Consider the following 25,778-nt stretch of genomic DNA (forward strand, 5'->3'; position numbering starts at 1 on the left):
TCCAGAAGTGGTCCAGAAGATGTTTCAGATGTGAACCAGTAAATATGAACTAAGAGGGATTTATGTGTACTCAAAAGCAAAGGTAAGAACACATGTAAAACAAATATGTATATCATATAAAGCAGTGGTCCCCAACCACGGCCCGGTACCGGGCCGCGCAAGAAATAAAAAATAAAAAATAAAATTTATTTAATAAATGATAAATAATAAATAAATCAACATAAAAAACACAATATATACATTATATATCAATATAGATCAATACAGTCTGCAGGGATACAGTCCGTAAGCACACATGATTGTATTTCTTTATGAAAAAAAAAATGAAAAAAAGAAAAAAAAAATCCACCCTCTCCTCCCCCCTACCCCCCCGGTCCATGGGACAAATTTCCAAGCGTTGACCGGTCCCCAGCTACAAAAAGGTAGGGGACCACTGATATAAAGGAATTAATCTATGCAATCATTTACAATTACAAATTAAAATATGTAACACTTCATTCTTTAAAAAACGTATTAAAACACTATTATGAATATGTATGAAAGTGAATTAAGAATATATACACATAAAATGTTTTTTGTACTGTTTATTCTCACCTTTTCATTACAATTGTTCATTTTGAAATACAAGTACACAATATTGTATTATCAATACATGTACTTGACAGAAATACAATCACTAATCTATAATATCTCATCTATAAATGTTAGAATCCTACTGACAAGATCGTGTTACACACACAACAATGATACTGTATGCACGATTAATCGACATCGAGGTTTCAATTAGTACGATACATGACTCCAAGAGGCCGATTTTTTTTTTCTCAGAACAAAAAAAGGAATATAAAGGTAAGCAGCATTAGCTGTGGCTTCAGTGTACAACTTTTCAAAGAAAACAGTTTGTGTAGTTTTATATGCACAAGGATGTGTATTCATGGATGGAGCCTACTTGACTAAAATACAAGTACTATAAAATATCTAAGAAGCATATTCACAAGATTGTGTTACACACACAACAATGATGTCACACATGTTATATGTGCTGATGTTGTTAGAAAGTCAAAGTGAAAGTTTTGACAGTTTATTTCAAATCCTGCATCTTCATTGGCTGCTGCTGTTCTCACCAGCACACTTGTGTTTCTTACACTGATACTTATAAGAGAATCTTTCACCACACACACTGCAACTCCACACTTTCTCACCTGTGTGTAATCTCATGTGTACATTAACACAGTGACTTTGTGTAAAACCTTTACCACATACTGAACACATAAAAGGTTTTTCACCAGAATGTGTTTTTGAGTGCCTTATCATGTGTGCCTTCTGGGCGAATCTTTTACTACAAATTGAACACATGAATGGTTTGTCTTCAGTGTGTCCTCTCATGTGTACTTGCAACTCACAAGCGTGTGTAAAACCTTTACGACATGCTGGACATGAAAATATTTTTTCTCCAGTGTGTATTCTCATGTGTGCTTTCAAACTGGGACTTTGAATAAAACCTTTACCACATACTGAACATATAAAAGGTTTTTCACCAGTGTGTATTCTTGTGTGTCTAATCAAATTTGCCTTTATGGAGAAACCTTTACTACAAATTGAGCAAATGAATGGTTTGTCTCCAGTGTGTGTTCTCATGTGTGTTTTCAACTCACCAATTTGTACACAACCTTTAGCGCAGATTGAACACGAAAAAGGTTTATCACCAGTGTGCTTTATCATGTGCATTTTCAAATGTTGACTTTGACTATAACATTTACCGCAGATTGAACAGGAAAATTTTTTTACTCCAGTGTGTGTTCTCATGTGTGCTTTTAAATCAAAACTTTGTACAAACCCTTTAGCACAGATTGAACACGAAAGAGGTTTATCAACAGTGTGTATTTTCATGTGTCTTTTTAAGTGTGGCCATTGAGTAAAATGTGTACCACATTCTGAGCAACTAAATGGTTTTTCTCCAGTGTGTATTCTCATGTGTACTTTCAGACGACAACGGTATTTAAAAGTTTTGTCACAGTGAGGACACGTCAGGCGTGTGTTGTCAGTGTGACATGTCTTATCATCTTTAGAGTCTTCATCATCAGTGTCAGGAGAGTGTGACGTTGTGTCCTCACTATCTGATAGTGGAGCTAAGAGCTTGTCTGCTTGTGATCCTCCACAGTGGTCTCCATCAGCTTCTGTTGTCATGTGTTGAGTTGAGCTGCTGCTTGGAGGCTCCGCCTCTCTCTTCTCCTCACTTTCACCTTTGACCTCATCATCTTCACTCTTCACAGGGACACCAGTCACTGGGAACTCAAGATGCTCTCCCTTCTGACTGATGCTGGGTTCCTCATCTTCCTCTTTAATGTGAGGGGTCAGTGGGTCCTCTCCCTTCTTAATGTGCAGGGTCTGTGGCGCCTCGTCTTCCTCATTAATGTGGGAGGGCTGTGGCTCCTCCTTCACCGTCCTGAAGCTCCACTTCTGTTGCTCAGGGAGAAGAGGTTCTTCACAGACGTCTGCAGGACACAACAAGACAAACACGTTTTAGAAACATCCAGCTCTGCTCGTTCACGCAAAGCATTCAGTATGTTTACATGCACTTAAGAAAACCAAGTCATTGTATGAACTGTCTTGATATCGCCGTCGCGGACAAATACGCTGCTCTTTACAACATTATTCACAGTAAAAGAAAAACAAGCCGGAGCGGGTTGACTTTTTACTAGACATGGCCTCCAATCTATTTTGCGAAACATTATTTAATAGAACCATTTTAAAACTGGCTAAAAAAGCTCCTAATTTAGTTGCTGAACTATGCAGTAGCATATTATCTAATTTCTAGTATTATTTTTTTCAAAACTATTATTAAAGGCCTACTGAAATGATTTTTTTTTTATTTAAACGGGAATAGCAGATCCATTCTATGTGTCATACATTATCATTTCGCGATATTGCCATATTTTTGCTGAAAGGATTTAGTAGAGAAAATCGACGATAAAGTTCGCAACTTTTGCTCGCTGATAAAAAAAAAGCCTTGCCTGTTCCGGAAGTAGCGTGACGTCACAGGAGGTAATATTCCTCCCAATTTTCCTTTGTTTACAATGGAGCGAGAGAGATTTGGAGCGACAAAGCGACGATTACCCCATTAATTTGAGCGAGGATGAAAGATTCGTGGATGAGGATACGTTAGAGTGAAGAACTAGAGGCAGTGCAGGACGTATCTTTTTTCGCTCTGACCGTAACTTAGGTACAAGGTGGCTCATTTGGATTCCACACTCTCTCCTTTTTCTATTGTGGATCACGGATTTGTATTTTAAACCACCTCGGATACTATATCCTCTTGAAAATGAGAGTCGAGCATGCGAAATGGACATTTAAAGTGACTTTTATCTCCACGACAATACATCGGTGACACACTTAGCTACTGAGCTAACGTGATAGCATCGTTCTCAAATGCAGATAGAAACAAAATACATAAATCCCTGACTGGAAGGATAGACAGAAGATCAACAATACTATTAAACCATGTACATGTAACTACACGGTTAATAATTCTCAGCCTGGTAAAGCTTAACAATGCTGTTGCTAACGACGCTAAGGCTAATTTAGCAACTTAGCAACCGGACCTCACAAAGCTATGATAAAAACATTAGCGCTCCACCTACGCCAGCCAGCCCTCATCTGCCCATCAACACCCGTGCTCCCCTGCATTCCAGCGATCGACGGCGCGACGAAGGACTTCATCCGTGGGTTTGGCAGCTAGCATCGGCTAGGCGTCTGCTAAGTAAGTAGTCCTTGTTGTGTTGCTACAGCCAGCCGCTAATACACCGATCCCACCTACAACGTTCTTCTTTGCAGCCTCCATTGTTCATTAAACAAATTGCAAAAGATTCACCAACACAGATGTCCAGAATACTGTGGAATTATGAAATGAAAACAGAGCTTTTTGTATAGGATTCTCCGGGCTCCGAATACTTCCCTTGTCCTCGTGACGTCACACGCATACGTCAGCATAATAAAACGTTTTTAACCGGAAGTGTGGCGGTAAATTTAAAATTGCACTTTATAAGTTAACCCGGCCGTATTGGCATGTGTTGCAATGTTAAGATTTCATCATTGATGTATAAACTATCAGACTGCGTGGTCGGTAGTAGTGGCTTTCAGTAGGCCTTTAATCTACTTGCTAATTTATGGTTCTATCTAGTCTTCTATTTGATACTTGACATTACTTGTGGGTGATACTAAAAATGTGGGTATGGCTCCAATACAAAGTATTTACAGGAGCAGTATCGGTCTTACTACTGCTGATCTTGATACTTCATTTTTTCAAAATCATTGAATGATTACATTTTTGATCACAGTTATAGTCAGACAAAAACAGAGGATGGCAGTGTAACAATATCAATTTAATATCTAAATGATTTCCTACCAATAACGGCCAAATCCTTAGCTTTTTGCTCTTAAAGTCCTCCTGTGTCCATTGACCTTTTTCCTGAGTTTATAAACAAAAAGGACAGAAGATTTTTGATGATAAAAATAATATTGATTTACTACTGTAAAATAGACAATATACTGATACTTATTGTTATTTATATCGGTCCGCCCACATTTGTTTACATTCAAGAGCCCTAGCTTCTGGTTAGCAGTTAACATTAACATATCCTCCTTGTAAGAAACGTAGCTCATTTGTCACAATAGAGGCGAGAATTGCGGTAGTTATGTACATCACTAAGATTTTATCGGTACTATACACTAAAGATGTGGAAGGAATGCATTTGAATTAGAATTTAAAGGCCTACTGAAAGCCACTACTACCGACCACGCAGTCTGATAGTTTATATATCAATGATGAAATCTTAACATTGCAACACATGCCAATACGGCCGGGTTAACTTATAAAGTGCAATTTTAAATTTCCCGCCACACTTCCGGTTGAAAACGTCTAGATATGATGACGTATGCGCGTGACGTAAACGGTTGATACGGAAGTATTGGTACCCCATTGAATACAATACAAAAAAGCTCTGTTTTCATTTCAAAATTCCACAGTATTCTGGACATCTGTGTTGGTGAATCTTTTGCAATTTGTTTAATGAACAATGGAGACTGCAAAGAAGAAAGTTGTAGGTGGGATCGGTGTATTAGCGGCGGACTACAGCAACACAGCCAGGAGGACAGAGATGGATAGCAGACGCGTACAAGTATAACCCAGACCCGTTTTCCTGTGTGCAGTGTTTTACTTCTTGTCTTGCACTCCTATTTTGGTGGCTTTTCCTGTTTTTTTGGTATTTTCCTGTAGTAGCAGTTTCATGTCCTCCTTTGAGCGATATTTCCCGCATCTACTTTGTTTTAGCAATCAAAAATATTTCAGTTGTTTTTATCCTTCTTTGTGGGGACATTGTCGATTGTCATGTCATGTTCGGATGTACATTGTGGACGTCGTCTTTGCTCCACAGTAAGTCTTTGCTGTCGTCCAGCATTCTGTTTTTGTTTACTTTGTAGCCAGTTCAGTTTTAGTTTCGTTCTGCATAGCCTTCCCTAAGCTTCAGTACCTTTTGTTTATTTTTGGTTTAAGCATTAGACACCTTTTTACCTGCACGCTGCCTCCCACTGTTTCCGACATCTACAAAGCAATCAGCTACCGGCTGCCACCTACTGATAAGGAAGAGTATTACACGGTTACTCTGCCGACCTCTAGACAGCACCGACACTCAACAACAACACATCATTTGCAGACTATAATTACTGGTTTGCAAAAAATATTTTTTAACCCAAATAGATGAAATTAGATAATCTCCCACGGCACACCAGACTGTATCTCACGACACACTAATGTGCCACGGCACAGTGGTGGAAAAACACTGATGTAGACCACAAGGAAGTCTTTTGCATTTAGAAAACAATAATAAATAATATGACTCCTTTAATGTGCCCTATAATCCGGTGCCCTATAATAGACCATTCATCGGCAGTGCGCCTTATAATCCGGTGCGTCCTATGGTCCAGAAAATACGGCAGGTTAGGCATTTATTTTAAATAAAAGTATTGGAAATAGAATTTTTGACACATTTCAAGGACATATAAAATATTGTTCTTTTTCTTACACTATTTTGATATAATTTAAGACATTCTAAGGCCTTAAGTTCAAATGTTAGATGTAAGACTTGAAGTCTATGAGCATGAACTGATGAAGACTACTTGGATGAGAGGCCAAACGTCTTCTAAGACAAAGTGAACAGTCCAGTTGTGATGGACTGAATGCCCTGAGAATAAAATGATATGTGGATGTTGTGCTTACTTGGACTGTGATGAAGCTGTGAGGACTCAGGTGGTTTGTCTTCATGCTCTTCAGTCTTCACAGAGACAACAGTCAGTGGAAACTTGGGGAGATCAGCCTCCTCCTGCCCTGGAAGAAACTCTCCCCCCTGTGTGATCCACACTTCCTCCTCTTCCTCTTTAATGTGGGGGGGCTGCTGGATGTCTGTTGGGTGAATAAGTAAATATTCATAAACAATAGAAATAGTTTTGACTGACACTGTTAACACAATGCAATTGTTTATGTTCTTTTGTGTGTTGTGTTAAAAGTGTGTACCTAAACAACCAATCGAAACACGGGAAAGACTTATTTTTGTCCCAGCCACTGAAATTACCTTAATAATAGTACAGTGAGTAAAAAAAGTAGGTTTGAAAATTTAAGGGGGGGGCAGGGGAGACAATTTGAAAAGTCTATTGATTGAGGCATTCCTAACTTTACACTCACTGGTGTAAAGTGTATAACCATTTTTTTTCTGTATAAATGTCGGCCTATTACACTTCTAACTTGTAATGACATAGTCCTATCCATAATTTAATGTACCAATATAATAGAAATACAAGTTGCCTCTCAATTGAGGCTATTACCATATATATCTGAATAATCGTATATATAATAAATAATCACGTTGCGAGTAAATAGATTTGATCAAAGTAGTATCAAAGTCACGGAGATTACCGAGCCATGTTGAGAGATAATGAGCGAGACAGTCACCTGGTTCGTGTCGTAGAAATAGGAACCGCAGATCCCTTCCCCATCAACGACAACGCAAATCTTGCAGACTCTGTGAGAGCCAACGATTACTTTGGGGAAAATTATGATCCAGAAAATTATAATTTTGATCCTGAATACCAAGGAGGATGATCTACAAGTTGTAGAAGCTGTGCTAATCAGATCCAGCTTTAGTGAACCACTGAGCATCATGTAGCGGCATTGCTAATTGACAAACTAAAAATACAAACATGAGAAAACGCTCGCTAACTGTACAATGTCTGCTCTTATTTTGATGGCGAATGATAAAATGTTCATATCTTCCCGTTTAGATGAAGAATTGATCATAAGTCACACGAAGGGTAAAAAGAAAAGATGCTGCCTGCAGACACTTTTGATTGATTGATTGAGGGGTTTATTGACATCTTAAAGAATTGAATCCATGTAATGCTTTAAAAAGGCAAATGGATGGCACAAAAAGCCAAAAGGCTTGTTTCCGTTGTGGTCCATTAAAACGCTGGCATCGGTTGTGTGTCTTTGTCTACATTTACGGGTATAAATTGATTGAACAACTTCTAGATTTATGGCTAAATCCTCCTATTAACCAGATGAGAGACATGGTTTATAAAGTAGAATCATTTTGAGGAGCTGAGACGCGATGATGTGGCAGCAAGAAAGCGGCTGGCTCACAGTAAAGCCGCAGAGGGCTACTTAGCTGTGTGTTATCAGTGCACCACTAAAAAAATAGTTTGTCTGCGTTAAAACAATGCAAATTTTTGGTTAATAATGATGTCCCGATATGTATAAAGTGTATTGTTGGCGGGTTTTGCATGATTATTTAGAGGTTTTTTGGGGCGGACTAGAAAGCCCCTATAGACTCCATAGTTAGCAGACTTTTTAATGTATTAATTAGGGATGTCCGATAATATCGGCCGATAAATGCGTTAAAATGTAATATCGGAAATTATCGGTATCGTTTTTTTAATTATCGGTATCGTTTTTTTTTTTTTTTTTAATTAAATCAACATAAAAAACACAAGATACACTTACCGGTACAATTAATGCACCAACCCAAAAAACCTCCCTCCTCATTCACACAAAAGGGTTGTTTCTTTCTGTTATTAATATTCTGGTTCCTACATTATATATCAATACAGTCTGCAAGGGATACAGTCCGTAAGCACACATGATTGTGCGTGCTGCTGGTCCACTAATAGTACTAACCTTTAACAGTTAATGTTACTCATTTTCATTAATTACCAGTTTCTATGTAACTGTTTTTATATTGTTTTACTTTCTTTTTTATTCAAGAAAATGTTTTTAATTTATTTATCTTATTTTATATATTTTTTTTTAAAGTACCTTATCTTCACCATACCTGGTTGTCCAAATTAGACATAATAATGTGTTAATTCCACGACTGTATATATCGGTTGATATCGGTATCGGTAATTAAAGAGTTGGACAATATCGGAATATCGGATATCGGCAAAAAGCCATTATCGGACATCCCTAGTATTAATCTATATACCACTTGGAATGCAAAATAAGAAAAACATATGTATTTTTGTCTTATATAGGGATTGTGAATGATAAACAGCATATCTCGCATATTTCTAGTATGACTGATCTAATAATATGGTCAGAGTGCAAAAGCATTCCTCCAGTGACGTCAATCTACGGATATTATGGGAGACATTTGGAGCGGAATATTCAAAATAGCTGTCTGAAATTGTGGCATTTTGTGACAATTAGACAATATTTTCACATACTATACACATTTCAGTGTTTCCCACACATTCATGTATTTGTGGCGGCCCGCCACGAAAGAATTAAGGCTGCCACAAAAAAAATAAAAAATTATTTAAATTATTTTTATTTTTTTTGTCCTGTCCAGCTTCTCAGGCAAATCATGTAGATTCCCATATCGGCTGTTCAGATTTACTTTACAAAAGAGAAGTGTAGGATAAAGATTTTTGGAGCTCTTTGTTCAGTGGATCAGATGTTTGATTAATCTTTGTGTCTATCTACCACCACTACTGTTTTCTGTTTATTTGTTACGGACTGTGGCAGGACACCTCTGCCTCTGTTTCACTTTATGTTGCTGGTAAATAATATGGTTGTAGTAGTAGGCTAAAGTTAAATTATTTAGTATGCACTAATTAAAGGGGCAGAGCTTTAAGAGACATTTTAGCTTTTATATTTTTATAAGATATATTTTTTGTAAGAACCACACTTAAAAATAATTTCAGTGAATAACTTATTGTTCGAATCTGTATATAAATATGTACATAAAGTGTTGTAATTATATTGTAAAATGGATGGATGGATGGACGTTTAAAACAAAACTGTTATTATTAATTAGTAAGTATACATTTTTTTAGCCTTTTTAGAGAAAATCATATAATTGTAGTAAATTATGCAAATTGATCGATGATGTCATGGTGACCACGCCCATAGCCACGCCCCCACCGCCACAGGTATCTTGGCAGTTTATGGGAAACACTGCATTTTAAATGCAACTAGATATGGTTTAATGAATGAAACACACTTAAGCATTTTGGTACTTTAAATATAATGGAAATAAAAAAATATTCGTATTCCAAAACTACTTAAACGCATCCATACCATGTTTTTGTCATCATGTAAAAGACTTTTCGTTACGGTCATTTTGTTGGCTGGGCCAAAAGGAACGCTTCCCAAAACATGTTTTACTATGTGGTGTTTTTATGGGGTATCTCCATCAACTATTCCTCTTTAGAGCACAACTCCCATTCACTTGGAGACCATCTACGACACGCTGAAGGAAAGTCAGTCACCTTTATGTTCTTTTCATAAATCAAGTGTTGGCTACTTTGTTTATTGAAAGATGATTGACATTACATATTTACTTTCTTATTGATGCACGTAGGTCAAAATCAGGAGGTAAAATTAGCCATAAAACTATGAATTTAATAATGCTTACAATGTAATATATATTTGGGGATTGTGTGAGTTTTGTGTAAACATGTGAGTGTGAATGTTGTCTGTCTATCTGTGTTGGCCCTGCGATGAGGCGGCGACTTGTCCAGGGTGTACCCCGCCTTCCGCCCAAATGCAGCTGAGATAGGCTCCAGCGACCCCCCGTGACAGAATAGAAAGTACTTTATTGATGCCTGGGGGAAATTCAGCACCACAGTTCGCTCACAATAAACAAACACATTTTTAAGTTTTTACATGTGAATAATATAAATACAGTCTATTACACAGCATTATTCACATATGAATAATATAAGTACAGTCTATTATACAGCATTATTCACATGTGAATAATATAAAGACATTCTATTATACAGCATTATTCACATGTGAATAATATAAATACAGTCTATTATACAGCATTATTCACATGTGAATAACATAAATACAGTCTATTATACAGCATTATTCACATGTGAATAACATAAATACAGTCTATTATACAGCATTATTCACATGTGAATAATATAAATACAGTCTATTATACAGCGTTATTCACATGTGAATAATACAAATACTGTCTATTATACAGCATTGAATAATATAAATACAGTCTATCATACAGCATTATTCACATTTGAATAATATAAATACAGTCTATTATACAGCATTATTCACATGTGAAAAATATGAATACAGTCTATTATACAGCATTATTCACATGAGAATAATACAAATACAGTCTATTATACAGCATTATTCACATGTGAATAATATAAATAGTCTATTATACAGCATTGAATAATATAAATAGTCTATTATACAGCATTATACACATGTGAATAATATAAATACAGTCTATTATACAGCATTGAATAATATAAATAGTCTATTATACAGCATTATACACATGTGAATAATATAAATACAGTCTATTATACAGCATTATTCACATGTGAATAATATAAATACAGTCTATTATACAGCATTATTCACATGGGAATAAAATAAATACAGTCTATTATACAGCATTATACACATGTGAATAATATAAATACAGTCTATTATACAGCATTATTCACATGTGAATAACGTAAATACAGTCTATTATACAGCATTATTCACATGTGAATAACATAAATACAGTCTATTATACAGCATTATTCACATGTGAATAATATAAATACAGTCTATTATACAGCATTATTCACATGTGAATAACATAAATACAGTCTATTATACAGCATTATTCACATGTGAATAATATAAATACAGTCTATTATACAGCGTTATTCACATGTGAATAATACAAATACTGTCTATTATACAGCATTGAATAATATAAATACAGTCTATTATACAGCATTATTCACATTTGAAAAATATGAATACAGTCTATTATACAGCATTATTCACATGAGAATAATACAAATACAGTCTATTATACAGCATTATTCACATGTGAATAATATAAATAGTCTATTATACAGCATTGAATAATATAAATAGTCTGTTATACAGCATTATACACATGTGAATAATATAAATACAGTCTATTATACAGCATTATTCACATGTGAATAATATAAATACAGTCTATTATACAGCATTGAATAATATAAATAGTCTATTATACAGCATTATACACATGTGAATAATATAAATACAGTCTATTATACAGCATTATTCACATATGAATAATATAAGTACAGTCTATTATACAGCATTATCCACATGTGAATAACATAAATACAGTCTATTATACAGCATTATTCACATGTGAATAACATAAATACAGTCTATTATACAGCATTATTCACATGTGAATAATATAAATACAGTCTATTATACAGCGTTATTCACATGTGAATAATACAAATACTGTCTATTATACAGCATTGAATAATATAAATACAGTCTATTATACAGCATTATTCACATTTGAATAATATAAATACAGTCTATTATACAGCATTATTCACATGTGAAAAATATGAATACAGTCTATTATACAGCATTATTCACATGTGAAAAATATGAATACAGTCTATTATACAGCATTATTCACATGAGCATAATACAAATACAGTCTATTATACAGCATTATTCAAATGTGAATAATATAAATAGTCTATTATACAGCATTGAATAATATAAATAGTCTGTTATACAGCATTATACACAGGTGAATAATATAAATACAGTCTATTATACAGCATTATTCACATGTGAATAATATAAATACAGTCTATTATACAGCATTGAATAATATAAATAGTCTATTATACAGCATTATACACATGTGAATAACATAAATACAGTCTATTATACAGCATTATACACATGTGAATAATATAAATACAGTCTATTATACAGCATTATTCACATGTGAATAATATAAATACAGTCTATTATACAGCGTTATTCACATGTGAATAATACAAATACTGTCTATTATACAGCATTGAATAATATAAATACAGTCTATTATACAGAATTATTCACATTTGAATAATATAAATACAGTCTATTATACAGCATTATTCACATGTGAAAAATATGAATACAGTCTATTATACAGCATTATTCACATGAGAATAATACAAATACAGTCTATTATACAGCATTATTCACATGTGAATAATATAAATAGTCTATTATACAGCATTGAATAATATAAATAGTCTATTATACAGCATTATACACATGTGAATAATATAAATACAGTCCATTATACAGCATTGAATAATATAAATAGTCTATTATACAGCATTATACACATGTGAATAATATAAATACAGTCTATTATACAGCATTATTCACATGTGAATAATATAAATACAGTCTATTATACAGCATTATTCACATGTGAATAAAATAAATACAGTCTATTATACAGCATTATACACATGTGAATAATATAAATACAGTCTATTATACAGGATTATTCACATGTGAATAACATAAATACAGTCTATTATACAGCATTATTCACGTGTGAATAATATAAATACAGTCTATTACACAGCATTATTCACATGTGAATAATATAAATACAGTCTATTATACAGCATTATTCACATGTGAAAAATATGAATACAGTCTATTATACAGCATTATTCACATGTGAATAATACAAATACGGTCTATTATACATCATTGAATAATATAAATACAGTCTATTATACAGCATTATTCACATGTGAATAATATAAATACAGTCTATTATACAGCATTATTCACATGTGAATAATACAAATATGGTCTATTATACATCATTGAATAATATAAATACAGTCTATTATACAGTATTATTCACATGTGAAAAATATGAATACAGTCTATTATACAGCATTATTCACATGTGAAAAATATGAATACAGTCTATTATACAGCATTATTCACATGTGAATAATATAAATACAGTCTATTACACAGCATTATTCAGATGTGAATAATACAAATACAGTCTATTATACAGCATTGAATAATATAAATAGTCTATTATAAAGCATTATAACAGAGCAGTGCATCATCCTCACATGACAATTAATCTTCCAATCTATTTAAGAATAGTGGTATTAATGAAATATGACGTTAGTTATCATGTGAGAGTAAGAAGTAAACAAACCTATTCTGTGTAACACAACTTGATGTTTCTGATGTTGTCGCTCCTTCTCCTCTTTTGTTGGACAAAGTTCCTCCTCGTACTCTGCTATCGTTCTTTCGCACATTTTCACACAATCACAACACTTTACACTCACACTTGATCTCTGCTTAGCGATGTGTTTTGATCACTTCCGCCTCTCTTTGTTAGCGGCTAACACGCTAAGCTAACTAGCAAGCTAAGCTAGCACGAGAAGCAGCAACGTGTGCTTCGACGAATGTATCCGGACCCAAACAAACATTACCGACGTCTACTGTATTAAACAACATATAATGGTACATGTACATAGATATCTTATATATTGATGCCGCATTGACCGCTATTGGCGATGAAGAGCCGTAGGGCCGCCATCTTAAGCCGGTCTTCACCTCCATCTCGTGCCAGGATCTTTTGCTTCTCCTTCTTCTTCTTTGGTTTTATGGTGGTTGGCAAGCAACCTTGTAGTGTGCATTACCGCCATCTACTGATATGGAGTGTGGACCGAGGTGTTTTTCAACCTTTTTTGAGCCCAAAGCACATTTTTTGCGTTGAAAAAATCCGGAGACACACCACCAGAAGAAGTCATTAAAAACGAAACTCAGTTGACAGTAAAAAGTCGTTGTCGCAATTGTTGGATATGACTTTAAACCAGGCCTGGGCAATTATTTTGCCTCAAGGGGCCGAATTTACATAACAAAATGTGTCTGGGGGGCGGTATATCTATTCGTAGGAACACTAATACAAAACCTCACAATAATGTCTGATTGAATGCTAAAAACATTATGACAGACCACCTGAAAAAACGGAATGGAATTTTTATTTTTTTTGTACTGAATGAGACCCCCAGAATGTACATGAAAATAAAGAATGTGGGATTTACAATATTAACTTTAAACGAACACTGAATATTGACAACATATGAACGTCACACCCCCTTTTACAATCAAGCGAAACACAACCAAAATGTAACAAACAGCGAAATATGAACGCGAAGGGTAAAAAAAACCCCACCTACAATCTGATACATCTGATATATCACTAAGCTTTAGAATGTTGTTGTAAAAATCTCCTTCCGTGTCTGTCCCTGACACCCGCAATTCAGGCTGGTCACCCTGGAAACACTCTGTGGAAACTCTCCCCACCCACACTGCTTGGTGCCTCGTCTGAGCTGCTGTGACATAGTAACTCATTAGATTACCATAGTAACTAATTAGATTACCAAAGTAACTAGTATATCATGCAAAAGCGCAGTTTCCAACCATTGAAACACTTTGTATTAGGGATGTCCGATAATATCGGCCTGCCGATATTATCGGCCGATAAATGCGTTAAAATGTAATATCGAAAATTATCGGTATCGTTTTTTTTATTATCTGTATCGTTTTTTTGTTGTTGTTGTTGTTGTTGTTTTTTTTCAAATCAACATAAAAAACACAAGATGCACTTACAATTAGTGCACCAACCCAAAAAACCTCCCTCCCCCCATTTCTTTCTGTTATCAATATTCTGGTTCCTACATTATATATCAATATGTATCAATACAGTCTGCAAGGGATACAGTCCGTAAGCACACATGATTGTGCGTGCTGCTGGTCCACTAATAGTACTAACCTTTAACAGTTTATTTTACTCATTTTCATTAATTACTAGTTTCTATGTACCGTATTTCCTTGAATAGCCGCCGGGGCGCTAATTAATTTAAAACCTCTTCTCACTCCTGCGTTTACCAAAAGCATGCGGGATTGGCAAGCATGCACTAATTATTTTAAAACCTCTTCTCACTCTGGCGCTTACCTTATGAAAATCATATTTAATAAAAAAAACCGTTATAATGGTCTTACCTTTAGGTATAAATGAGTCCATGCACAGCTCCTATAGAAGTCTTCCTTATCTTTCTTCAGTTTTAAAAGTCTCTCTGTCTCGATGGAAATCTTCCTTTAAGTATTACCTCCTGCTTCGATTGAAAGTCCAGTTTAGAAAACTGTTTTATTTTAGATATGTAATCCTCCATGGTAAAAGTGAAAGCAAACAATGGCTGCTCACTCTTGCTGCGTGTTGTCTTCTTCTGCAGCACCGGTCTTCTGCAGTACCAGCAGTCGCAAGAAGGATCACTAGCGCCCTCTACCACCAGGAGGCGGAAGTCATTTAATGACTCATATTCGACCCGGCGGAAGTGCCAAGCATGCGCTAATTATTTTGCGAAACGAGTTTGACCCGACTGTAATTCTAGGCAGGCGAATACTATATTCCCGGCGGCAATTCAAGGAAATACGGTAACTGTTTTTATATTGTTTTACTTTCTTTTTTATTCAAGAAAACGTTTTTAATTTAGTTATCTTATTTTATTGTTTTTTTTCAAAAGTACCTTATCTTCACCATACATGGTTGTCCAAATTAGGCATAATAATGTGTTAATTCCAAGACTGCATATATCGGTTGATATCGGTATCGGTTGATATCAGTATCGGTAATTAAAGAGTTGGACAATATCGGAATATCGGATATCTGCAAAAAGCCATTATCGGACATCCCTACTTTGTATAGTTCAAGACTTACGGTCATTTGAAAACATCACTGCACATCATAATGGCAGCTACACTTTCCATCTTAAAGATCTAAAAAAAATATTTGGGAATGTCCGGCGGGCCAGATTGAAAAGCTCAACAGGCCGCATGTGTGGCCCCCAGGCCTTAATTTGCCCAGGTCTGCTTTAAACCATAACCAAGCATGCATCAATAGCTCTTGTCTCGAAGTAGGTGTACTGTCACCACCTGTCACATCACGCCCTGACTTACTCTGACTTTTTTGCTGTTTTCCTGTGTGTAGTGTTTTAGTTCTTGTCTTGCGCTCCTATTTTGGTGGCTTTTTCCTCTTTTTTTGGTATTTTCCTATTGCAGTTTCATGTCTTCTTTTGAGCGATATTTCCCGCATCTACTTTGTTTTAGCAATCAAGAATATGTCAGTTGTTTTTATCCTTCTTTGTGGGGACATTGTTGATTGTCATGTCATTTGCTCCACAGTAAGTCTTTGCTGTCGTCCAGCATTCTGTTTTTGTTCACTTTGTAGCCAGTTCAGTTTTAGTTTTGTTCTGCATAGCCTTCCCTAAGCTTCAATGCCTTTTCTTAAGGGCACTCACCTTTTGTTTGTTTTTGGTTTAAGCATTAGATACCTTTTTACCTGCACACTGCCTCCCGCTGTTTCCGACATCTACAAAGCAATTAGCTACCGGCTGCCACCTACTGATATGGAAGAGTATTACACGGTTACTCTGCCGAGCTCTAGACAGCACCGACACTCAACAACAACACGTCATTTGCAGACTATAATTACTGGTTTGCAAAAAATATTTTTTTACCCCAATTAGGTGAAATTAGATAATTTACCACGGCACACCAGACAGTACACTAGTGTGCCGCGGCACAGTGGTTGAAAAACACTGCCCTACTCTATATTATTTTATTCAACCCAGTCTTTGTTTTTAAATGTAAGCAATGCCTTTTATTGTATACGTGTTCTGAGTGCAATCCTAAAATATCTTCCACCGCTAACCTAATCTTCTCTTTCGCTAACTTATTTCCCAGTATTTCCCTTTCTCTATTGTATTTCCTACATTGTATTAAAACATGTCCTACACTTTCTCTCTGATGACAATAGCCACAAAGCCTGTATTATAATTCCCTATCAATGTCAATGAACTATTTAGATATGTATGTCCTAATCTCATTCCAGTAAAAAAGTCTTCTTCATTCCTATTTCTATTCCCTATCTTAACTATAATATTCAAACAATCAAACAAATATTATTTATACAGCCCTTAATCACAAATGTCTCAAAGGGCTGCATAAACCAGGACATCATCGGATATGATCCCATATCAGGGCAAGAAAGAACTCGATCGTATGGGAACAAGGGGATTTCAGAAATAAGCCTAAATATGCACGGATTCAGGTAAATAAAGAGTGGCAACAAACAGTGTTATGGTAAATGGGCCATGCAAGGCCCTAACTATGAGCCATCAGGAGCAAGGGTGAAGTGTCTTGCTCAAGGACACAACGGACGTGACTAGGTTGGTAGAAGCTGGGGATCGAACCAGGAATCCTCAGGTTGCTGGCACTGCCACTCTCCCAACTGCACCACACCGCCGTTGATCGCGCCAGTCATCCCAGTTACCATGGTTTTCTCTTGTAGTCTTTATTTAAGAATACAGTATTTGTTTTGAAACCGTACAGAACCCTGAACTATGTGCTACCATGAAATGATTTACGTGGACCCCGACTTAAACAAGTTGAAAAACGTATTGGGGTGTTACCATTTAGTGGTCAATTGTACGGAATATGTACTGTACTGTGCAATCTACTAATAAAAGTTTCAGTCAATCAAACAATGGTCAGCAGCCTTAAATGGCAAATAAATCAATAGTTTTTACTAGGTTATTTACATTAAATACCTAAATCCTCAATACTGATCATTTAAAAGTGTAGTTTTTATTACGCCATAGATATATATTTTTTTTAATTTTATGTTAGGGTAAGTGCGTTTTTGGAGAAAAAAAAACATTTAAAAAAAGAAAGTACGCAATGGGAGTCAGTAGCGCCCCCCTGCGTCATTTATTGCAATGGCAGAAAAGTAAAAGTGATTGAAAATAATGATCAAAAAATGATAATACTCCCTAATTTTTTTAAATCTACCCCTTGTTCATCTTGAGGTTCTTGTTCCCCATTATTTTATCATACAAAACATTAATAACACCTTTAAATATCACAGAACATGACGTAACATGTAAATTATAGCAAAGTCTCGGAATGACGTGGTCTTTGCGCATGCGTGGACCATTAATGTCTTCCGGTACGGATCGAGTAGTGACAATGGCGTTTGGCGGAGAAGGCCTAAACGTGGGCATTACAGTTCCGTATGTTTAATTAGTGCGTACATATGCATATATACGTCGTTTAATAGAGTAAACATCGTCAATAATTGTTTTTATTCGGATACATTAGTCTGAGTGCACTTTGACGCGTCTCGCGCTTGCTAGTTAACCTAAGCTAGCTTGTTAGCCATCTTAGCTAGTTAGCTTAGCGTGTTAGCTGCTAACAAAGAGAGGCGGAAGTGATCGAAACACATCGCTAAGCAGAGATCAAGTGTGAGTGTAAAGTGTTGTGATTGTGTGAAAATGTGCGAGAGAACGATAGCAGAGTACGAGGAGGAACTTTGTCCAACAAAAGAGGAGAAGGAGCGACAACATCAACTACTGGACGCTGTTTTCAAGAAACATCAAGTTGTGTTACACAGAACAGGTTTGTTTACTTCTTACTCTCACATGTTTACTAACGTCATATTTATTATTAGCACTATTCTTAAATATGTTGTATGTAAGAATGTGCAGCGGGGGTCTGTGGTCTGGTGGTCCCTACCTCTGGGGGCGCTAGTGAGACTGGTTGCAACTTTTGATTGATTGATTGAAACTTGTATTAGTAGATTGCACAGTACAAGGTTTCCCACACATTCATTTATTTGTGGTGGCCCGCCACGAAAGAATTACGTCCGCCACAAATAAAAAAATAAAATAAAAAAAAATATATATATTTTTTTGTCCTCTCCAGCTTCTCAGGCAAATCATATAGTTGATGTAGATGCCCATATCGGCTGTTCAGATTTACTTTACAAAAGAGAAGTGTAGGATACTTCTCTTGTTGCCTTATTTGTATTTGACTTTATTAAATGTATTTATATTAGAAACACAACATGTGTACATAACAAAGGGTGCAAAGTCTGCAGGCAGTAGGAAACACATGGTTAAGTGTAAGGAGTAAAACTGATGGCAGTATAAAGTTCAAGATTTTTGGAGCTCTTTGTTCAGTGGATCAGATGTTTGATGAAGCTCTGTGTCTATCTACCACCACTACTGGTTTCTGTTTATTTGTTACTGACTGTGGCAGGACACCTCTGCCTCTGTTTCACTTTATGTTGCTGGTAAATAATATGGTTGTAGTAGTAGGCTAAAGTTAAATAATTTAGTATGCACTAATTAAAGGGGCAGAGCTTTGAGACATTTTAGCTTTTATATTTTATAAGATATATTTTTTTGTAAGAACCACAATTAATAAATATATTTCAGTGAATAACTTATTGTTCAAATCTGTATATAAATATGTACATAAAGTGTTGTAATTATATTGTAAAATGGATGGATGGATGGACGTTTAAAATAAAACTGTTATTATTAAGTAGTAAGTATACATTTTTTGAGCCTTTTTAGAGAAAATCAAATCATTGTAGTAAATTATGCAAATTACTCGATGATGTCACGGTGACCACGCCCATAGCCACGCCCCCACCGCCACAGGTATCTTGGCAGTTTATGGGAAACACTGCAGTACAGTACATATTCCGTACAATTGACCACTAAATGGTAACACCCGAATAAGTTTTTCAACTTGTTTAAGTCGGGGTCCACGTTAATCAATTCATGGTAAACTGTGGTCCCTTTTGACATTGAAGGGGCTTACTATTTCCCACTTTTCTGGACGTTGCCTGTAAAGGCCCGGTCCGCGAAAAGATTTTGCTAAGTACAAAAATGAGACAACATTTTTGAATGTAAGAAACTACTGTTCTAAATGTGTCCACTAGATGTCGCAATATATCTATGTCCTCGTTGCACGTCCCACTGGAAGGAGACCCCCCGCGGCAGGCCAAGGACCAGATGGGGGGATTACATCTCCTCTCTGGCCCGGGAACGCTTCGGGATTCCCCAGGAGGAAGTTGCTATGTTGCTCTGGAGAGGGAAGTCTGGGGGTCTCTGCTAGAGCTTTTGTACCCGCAACCCGATTCCGGATAAGCGGTTGAAGATTGATGGATGGATAGATGTCGCAATAGCAATTTGTTGTATCTTTGTAGATCACACTACATATAAAAAAAAACATGTTAGTGCACTAGTCGAGAAAAGTGAGCAAACTACAAAATATTGATATTATTTTTTTTATCTTGATAGATTGAAAATGAACACCAATGAGTGGACTGATAGGGCAGCACGGTGGGACAGGGGTTAGTGCGTGTGCTTCACAATACAAAGGTCCTGAGTAGTCCTGGGTTCAATCCCAGGCTCGGGATCTTTCTGTGTGGAATTTGCATGTTCTCCCCGTGACTGCGTGGGTTCCCTCCGGGTTCCTCCCACCTCCAAAGACATGCACCTGGGGATAGGTTGATTGGCAACACTAAATGGTCCCTAGTGTGTGAATGTTGTCTATCTGTGTTGGCCCTGTGATGAGGTGGCGACTTGTCCAGGGTGTACCCCGCCTTCCGCCCGAATGCAGCTGGGATAGGCTCCAGCGACCCCAAAAGGGACAAGCAGTAGAAAATGGATGGATGGATGGCGTTGACTGATGAACACTATCAGACAATTTATTCAGAAAGTACAAATCACAACAAATTAAGATAGAATACTAATACCCCCAACAACATTATGATTTGTACATATTCAGAATGTGCTTGTTCTATTTTTAAACAAAGAAAATAATGTAAAATTGTCTTTATTTTTAAGTTATCGTGCTGTGATTTTACCAGTCTGGGAGTAGATTTGTCTCCATGTGGCCCCTCATCTAAAATGAGTTTGACACCCCTGCTGTAAAGGAACAAGTAAAGCTTTCACTGTTAAAAACGTGCAGTTGTTTGGAAAGTGTAAAACAGATCACATTTGATGTATTAATAATTTGAAGTAACAAGGTACAATAGACTGGTCCATTAGCATTAGATTGTTGAGGCTTAACATCCCATCCAAGCATGAGTCACCTTCACACTATTAAATAGAGGTGAACAGTCAGCCATATTTAAAGTCAAGAGAAAACAGTGATTGGCAAAATAAATTATCTTGTTCAGTAAGAAAAATTTATGATCATTGTGAGGAATTGTTCACGTTTTTCATTTGTAGGTTTGCATTTGTCACAGGCCCATTGCAGGTGCACTACCGTTCAAAAGTGTGGGGTCACCCAAACAATTTTGTGGAATAGCCTTCATTTCTAAGAACAAGAATAGACTGTCGAGTTTCAGATGAAAGTTCTCTTTTTCTGGCCATTTTGAGCGTTTAATTGACCCCACAAATGTGATGCTCCAGAAACTCAATCTGCTCAAAGGAAGGTCAATTGTGTAGCTTCTGTAACGAGCTAAACTGTTTTCAGATGTGTGAACATGATTGCACAAGGGTTTTGTAATCATCAATTAGCCTTCTGAGCCACTGAGCAAACGCATTGTACCATTAGAACACTGGAGTGATAGTTTCTGGAAATGGGCCTCTATACACCTATGTAGATATTGCACCAAAAACCAGACATTTGCAGCTAGAATAGTCATTTACCACATTAGCAATGTATAGAGTGTATTTCTTTAAAGTTAAGACTAGTTTAAAGTTATCTTCATTGAAAAGTACAGTGCTTTTCCTTCAAAAATGAGGACATTTCAATGTGACCCCAAACTTTTGAACGGTAGTGTACATACTTAGCTCATTCTCAACTCAAAGGATATTACGACATGCCCAGCAATCCACACATGTACGTCATAATTGAAAAAATTCACATACACTACCGTTCAAAAGTTTGAGGTCACCCAAACAATTTTGTGGAATAGCCTTCATTTCTAAGAACAAGAATAGACTGTCGAGTTTCAGAGGAAAGTTCTCTTTTTCTGGCCATTTTGAGCGTTTAATTGACCCCACAAATGTGATGCTCCAGAAACTCAATCTGCTCAAAGGAAGGTCCGTTTTGTAGCTTCTGTAACGAGCTAAACAGTTTTCAGATGTGTGAACATGATTGCACAAGGGTTTTCTAATCATCAATCAGCCTTCTGAGCCAATGAGCAAACACATTGTACCATTAGAACACTGGAGTGATAGTTGCTGGAAATGGGCCTCTATACACCTATGTAGATATTGCACCAAAAACCAGACATTTGCAGCTAGAATAGTCATTTACCACATTAGCAATGTATAGAGTGTATTTCTTTAAAGTTAAGACTAGTTTAAAGTTATCTTCATTGAAAAGTACAGTGCTTTTCCTTCAAAAATAAGGACTTTTCAATGTGACCCCAAACTTTTGAACGGTAGTGTACATGCTTAGCTCATTCTCAACTCAAAGGATTTTACGACATGACCAGCAATCCACACATGTACGTCATGATTGAAAAAATTCACATACACTTCAAAATAATATTTTTCAACACAATTTCTTAATTACCTTGGGATCTTCCTGAATTGGGAAATGCCCTATCACTAAGCCCTTTCTTGCCATGGCTTGCTTTTTGGGGGGCATTCTAAACTCACTGAATTCAGATGAGGAAGAACCACTGGAAGAAGCTGGAGTTTTCCGGCTGTTATTGTGGCCACAAGATTTCAAGACGGTTCATACAATAACCTTTTCCTAAGTACATGTAAACATACCGAATGCATTGTGTGACTGAGCAGAGCTGGATGTTTCTAAAACGTGTTTGTCTTCTTGTGTCCTGCAGACGCCTGCGAAGAACATCTTCTCCCTGAGCAACAGAACTGGAGCTTCGGAATGGACAAGGAGGAGCCACAGCCCCTCCGCATTAAAGAGGAAGAAGAGGCGCCACATACATTGCAAATGCAAAGGGAAGAAAAGCACCCACTGACTTCCCATTTTAAAGAGGAAGAGGAGGAACACAGCATCAGTCAGGAGGGAGAGCATCTTGAATGGTTGGAGGAGTTCCCAGTGACTGGTGTCCCTGTGAAGAGTGAAGGTGATGAGGTCAAAGGTGAGAGAGAGGCGGAGCCTCCAAGCAGCAGCTCAACTCAACACATGACAACAGAAGCTGATGGAGACCACTGTGGAGGATCACAAGCAGACAAGCTCTTAGCTCCACTATCAGATAGTGAGGACACAACGTCACACTCTCCTGACACTGATGATGAAGACTCTAAAGATGATAAGACATGTCACACTGACAACACACACTTCACATGTTCTCACTGCGACAAAACCTTTAATCACCATAATAATTTAAAAATACACATGAAAGTACACACTGGTGAAAAACCTTTTTCATGTTCAATTTGTGGTAAAAGATTTGGACAAAGTCACAATTTGACAATGCATACAAGAACACACACTGGCGAAAAACCGTTTTTATGTTCAGTCTGTGGTAAAGGTTTTATACAAAACGGTGATTTGAAAGTACACATGAGAACACACACTGGAGAAAAACCCTTCATGTGCTTGATTTGTAGTAAAACATTCCCTGTAAAGGCACAATTAAAAATACATATAAGAAAACACACCGGTGAAAAACCTTTTATCTGTTCAGTATGTGGTAAAGGTTTTATACAAAGTCACAATTTGAAAGTACACATGAAAATACACACAGGCGAAAAACCGTTTTCATGTACGGTGTGTGGTAAAGGTTTTATACAAAGTGGTGAGTGTAAATTACACATGAGAACACACACTGGAGAAAAAACATTCACTTGCTTAATTTGTGGTCAAAGATTCACCCAGAAGGCACATTTGACGATGCACTCAACTAAACACTCCGGTGAAAAACCTTTTATCTGTTTAGTCTGTGGTAAAGGTTTTGTACAAAGTCAACATTTGGAAGCACACATGAGAATACACACTGGTGAGAAAGTGTTGAGTTGCAGTGTGTGTGGTGAGAGATTCTCTTATAAGTACCAGTGTAAGAAACACAAGTGTGCTGGTGAGAACAGCAGCAGCAAATGAAAATGCAGGATTTTGAGTACACATAAATCCCTCTTAGTTCATATTTACTGGTTCACATCTGAAACATCTTCTGGAAGCATATTATTATCTACTTTATACATCATTTGAGCAGTTGTGTTTTATACAAGATCATTTACTTTTAAAATGTGTGACTATGAATCATTTGTTGGGTCTCTATAATCCATTCTATTAATTATCTGTATTACTCTCTTTTGTAATATGAATATTGTTGTGTGATTGTTGTATATGTATGTCCCCAGACCTTTATGCAATAAACAATGTATGCTTCAACTGAAGTTGAGTACAATAAATGTAGTTAATATTTGAGAAATAGAGAGAATATTTGTGTATGTTTTTCTATTTAATATTTAATTTAACAAGGTGCACAAGTGGTAGAAAATTGATAGATGGATGATATATACACTACCGTTCAAAAGTTTGGGGTCACCCAAACAATTTTGTGGAATAACCTTCATTTCTTAGAACAAGAATAGACTGTCGAGTTTCAGATGAAAGTTCTCTTTTTCTGGCCATTTTGAGCGTTTAATTGACCCCACAAATGTGATGCTCCAGAAACTCAATCTGCTCAAAGGAAGGTCAGTTTTGTAGCTTCTGTAACGAGCTAAACTGTTTTAAGATGTGTGAACATGATTGCACAAGGGTTTTCTAATCATCAGGGCCGGCCCGTGGCATAGGCCGTATAGGCAAATGCTAAGGGCGCCATCCATCAGGGGCACCACGCCAGTGCCACAAATGTTGGAGGAAAAAAAAAAAAAAGTTGGTACTATTATTTCTAAATACATAAAATAATCCCACGTTAATTACAATGCAAAGTAAAGCCTATTTAATAGAAATATTATTTGTTACAACATTACGCCCCCTCCCTTCCCGTATCATGACTCTTTTTGGACGTCACCACATAAAAAAATCAACACAAGATGTCAAAACGGCCAAAACTGTCAGGTGCCCAGGGAAGAAAAAAGAGAAAAGAAGAGGAGGAGAAACGAGAAAAAGACAGAGGTAGCAGGTAGGTAACGTTAGCCTACATGAAATTATGTGTCTGTTACAGAATGTGATAGTAACCTGGCTTTTTAGCATTAAGCTAATGTTACATGATTCGGCAATTGCTAATCAATAAATAGCTAGTTCTGTTTTAACGTCGGGTTAATGTTGTGGAGGGGGCTAAATTGTTATGGAAAATAATAATGTAACGTTAGGTAATTACAGTACTCCCTGGTGTACAGTAATTTGTAAGTCATTCTAGTTAATGCAATATTAAAAAGCACAAATAGAGAACTCTGTAACATCCCCTTTTTTTGTAATATAGTTGTTAAAGTCATACTGGTATGATATCTTGTTTTGTGCAGTGCCTTATTTATATTGTATTTTTAATTTATGTTATGCAACTTGTTGACACGTTTTATTTTGTGTTTATGTATGTAAAAAATATTAT

At 36.3% G+C, this 25,778-nt stretch overlaps 2 protein-coding genes across 3 annotated transcripts; one reads left to right on the forward strand and one right to left on the reverse strand.

The window, feature by feature from the left end:
* Window positions 1–580: 580 nt before the first annotated feature.
* On the reverse strand, window positions 581–14,049 carry LOC133641149 (zinc finger protein OZF-like). 2 transcript variants are annotated; one of them, XM_062035041.1, is made up of 3 exons: window positions 13,590–14,049; window positions 6,275–6,457; window positions 581–2,495 (listed from the first exon to the last, which is right to left on the reverse strand). In XM_062035041.1, the coding sequence occupies exons 1-3, from the start codon at window positions 13,690–13,692 to the stop codon at window positions 1,102–1,104; spliced, it is 1,680 nt and encodes a 559-aa protein (XP_061891025.1). In that variant the 5' UTR covers window positions 13,693–14,049; the 3' UTR covers window positions 581–1,101. The 2 variants fall into 2 exon arrangements, with proteins under 2 accessions (XP_061891025.1, XP_061891026.1); XM_062035042.1 differs by lacking the exon at window positions 6,275–6,457.
* A 4,353-nt stretch (window positions 14,050–18,402) lies between these two features.
* LOC133640687 (gastrula zinc finger protein XlCGF28.1-like) lies at window positions 18,403–24,656 on the forward strand. Its single transcript, XM_062034249.1, has 2 exons — window positions 18,403–18,898; window positions 23,097–24,656. Exons 1-2 carry the CDS (start codon window positions 18,775–18,777, stop codon window positions 24,323–24,325), a joined length of 1,353 nt encoding a protein of 450 aa, XP_061890233.1. The 5' UTR covers window positions 18,403–18,774; the 3' UTR covers window positions 24,326–24,656.
* Window positions 24,657–25,778: the final 1,122 nt, after the last annotated feature.

The sequence above is a fragment of the Entelurus aequoreus genome, linkage group LG23 (assembly GCF_033978785.1).
Source record: "Entelurus aequoreus isolate RoL-2023_Sb linkage group LG23, RoL_Eaeq_v1.1, whole genome shotgun sequence".
NCBI classification, from domain to species: domain Eukaryota; kingdom Metazoa; phylum Chordata; class Actinopteri; order Syngnathiformes; family Syngnathidae; genus Entelurus; species Entelurus aequoreus.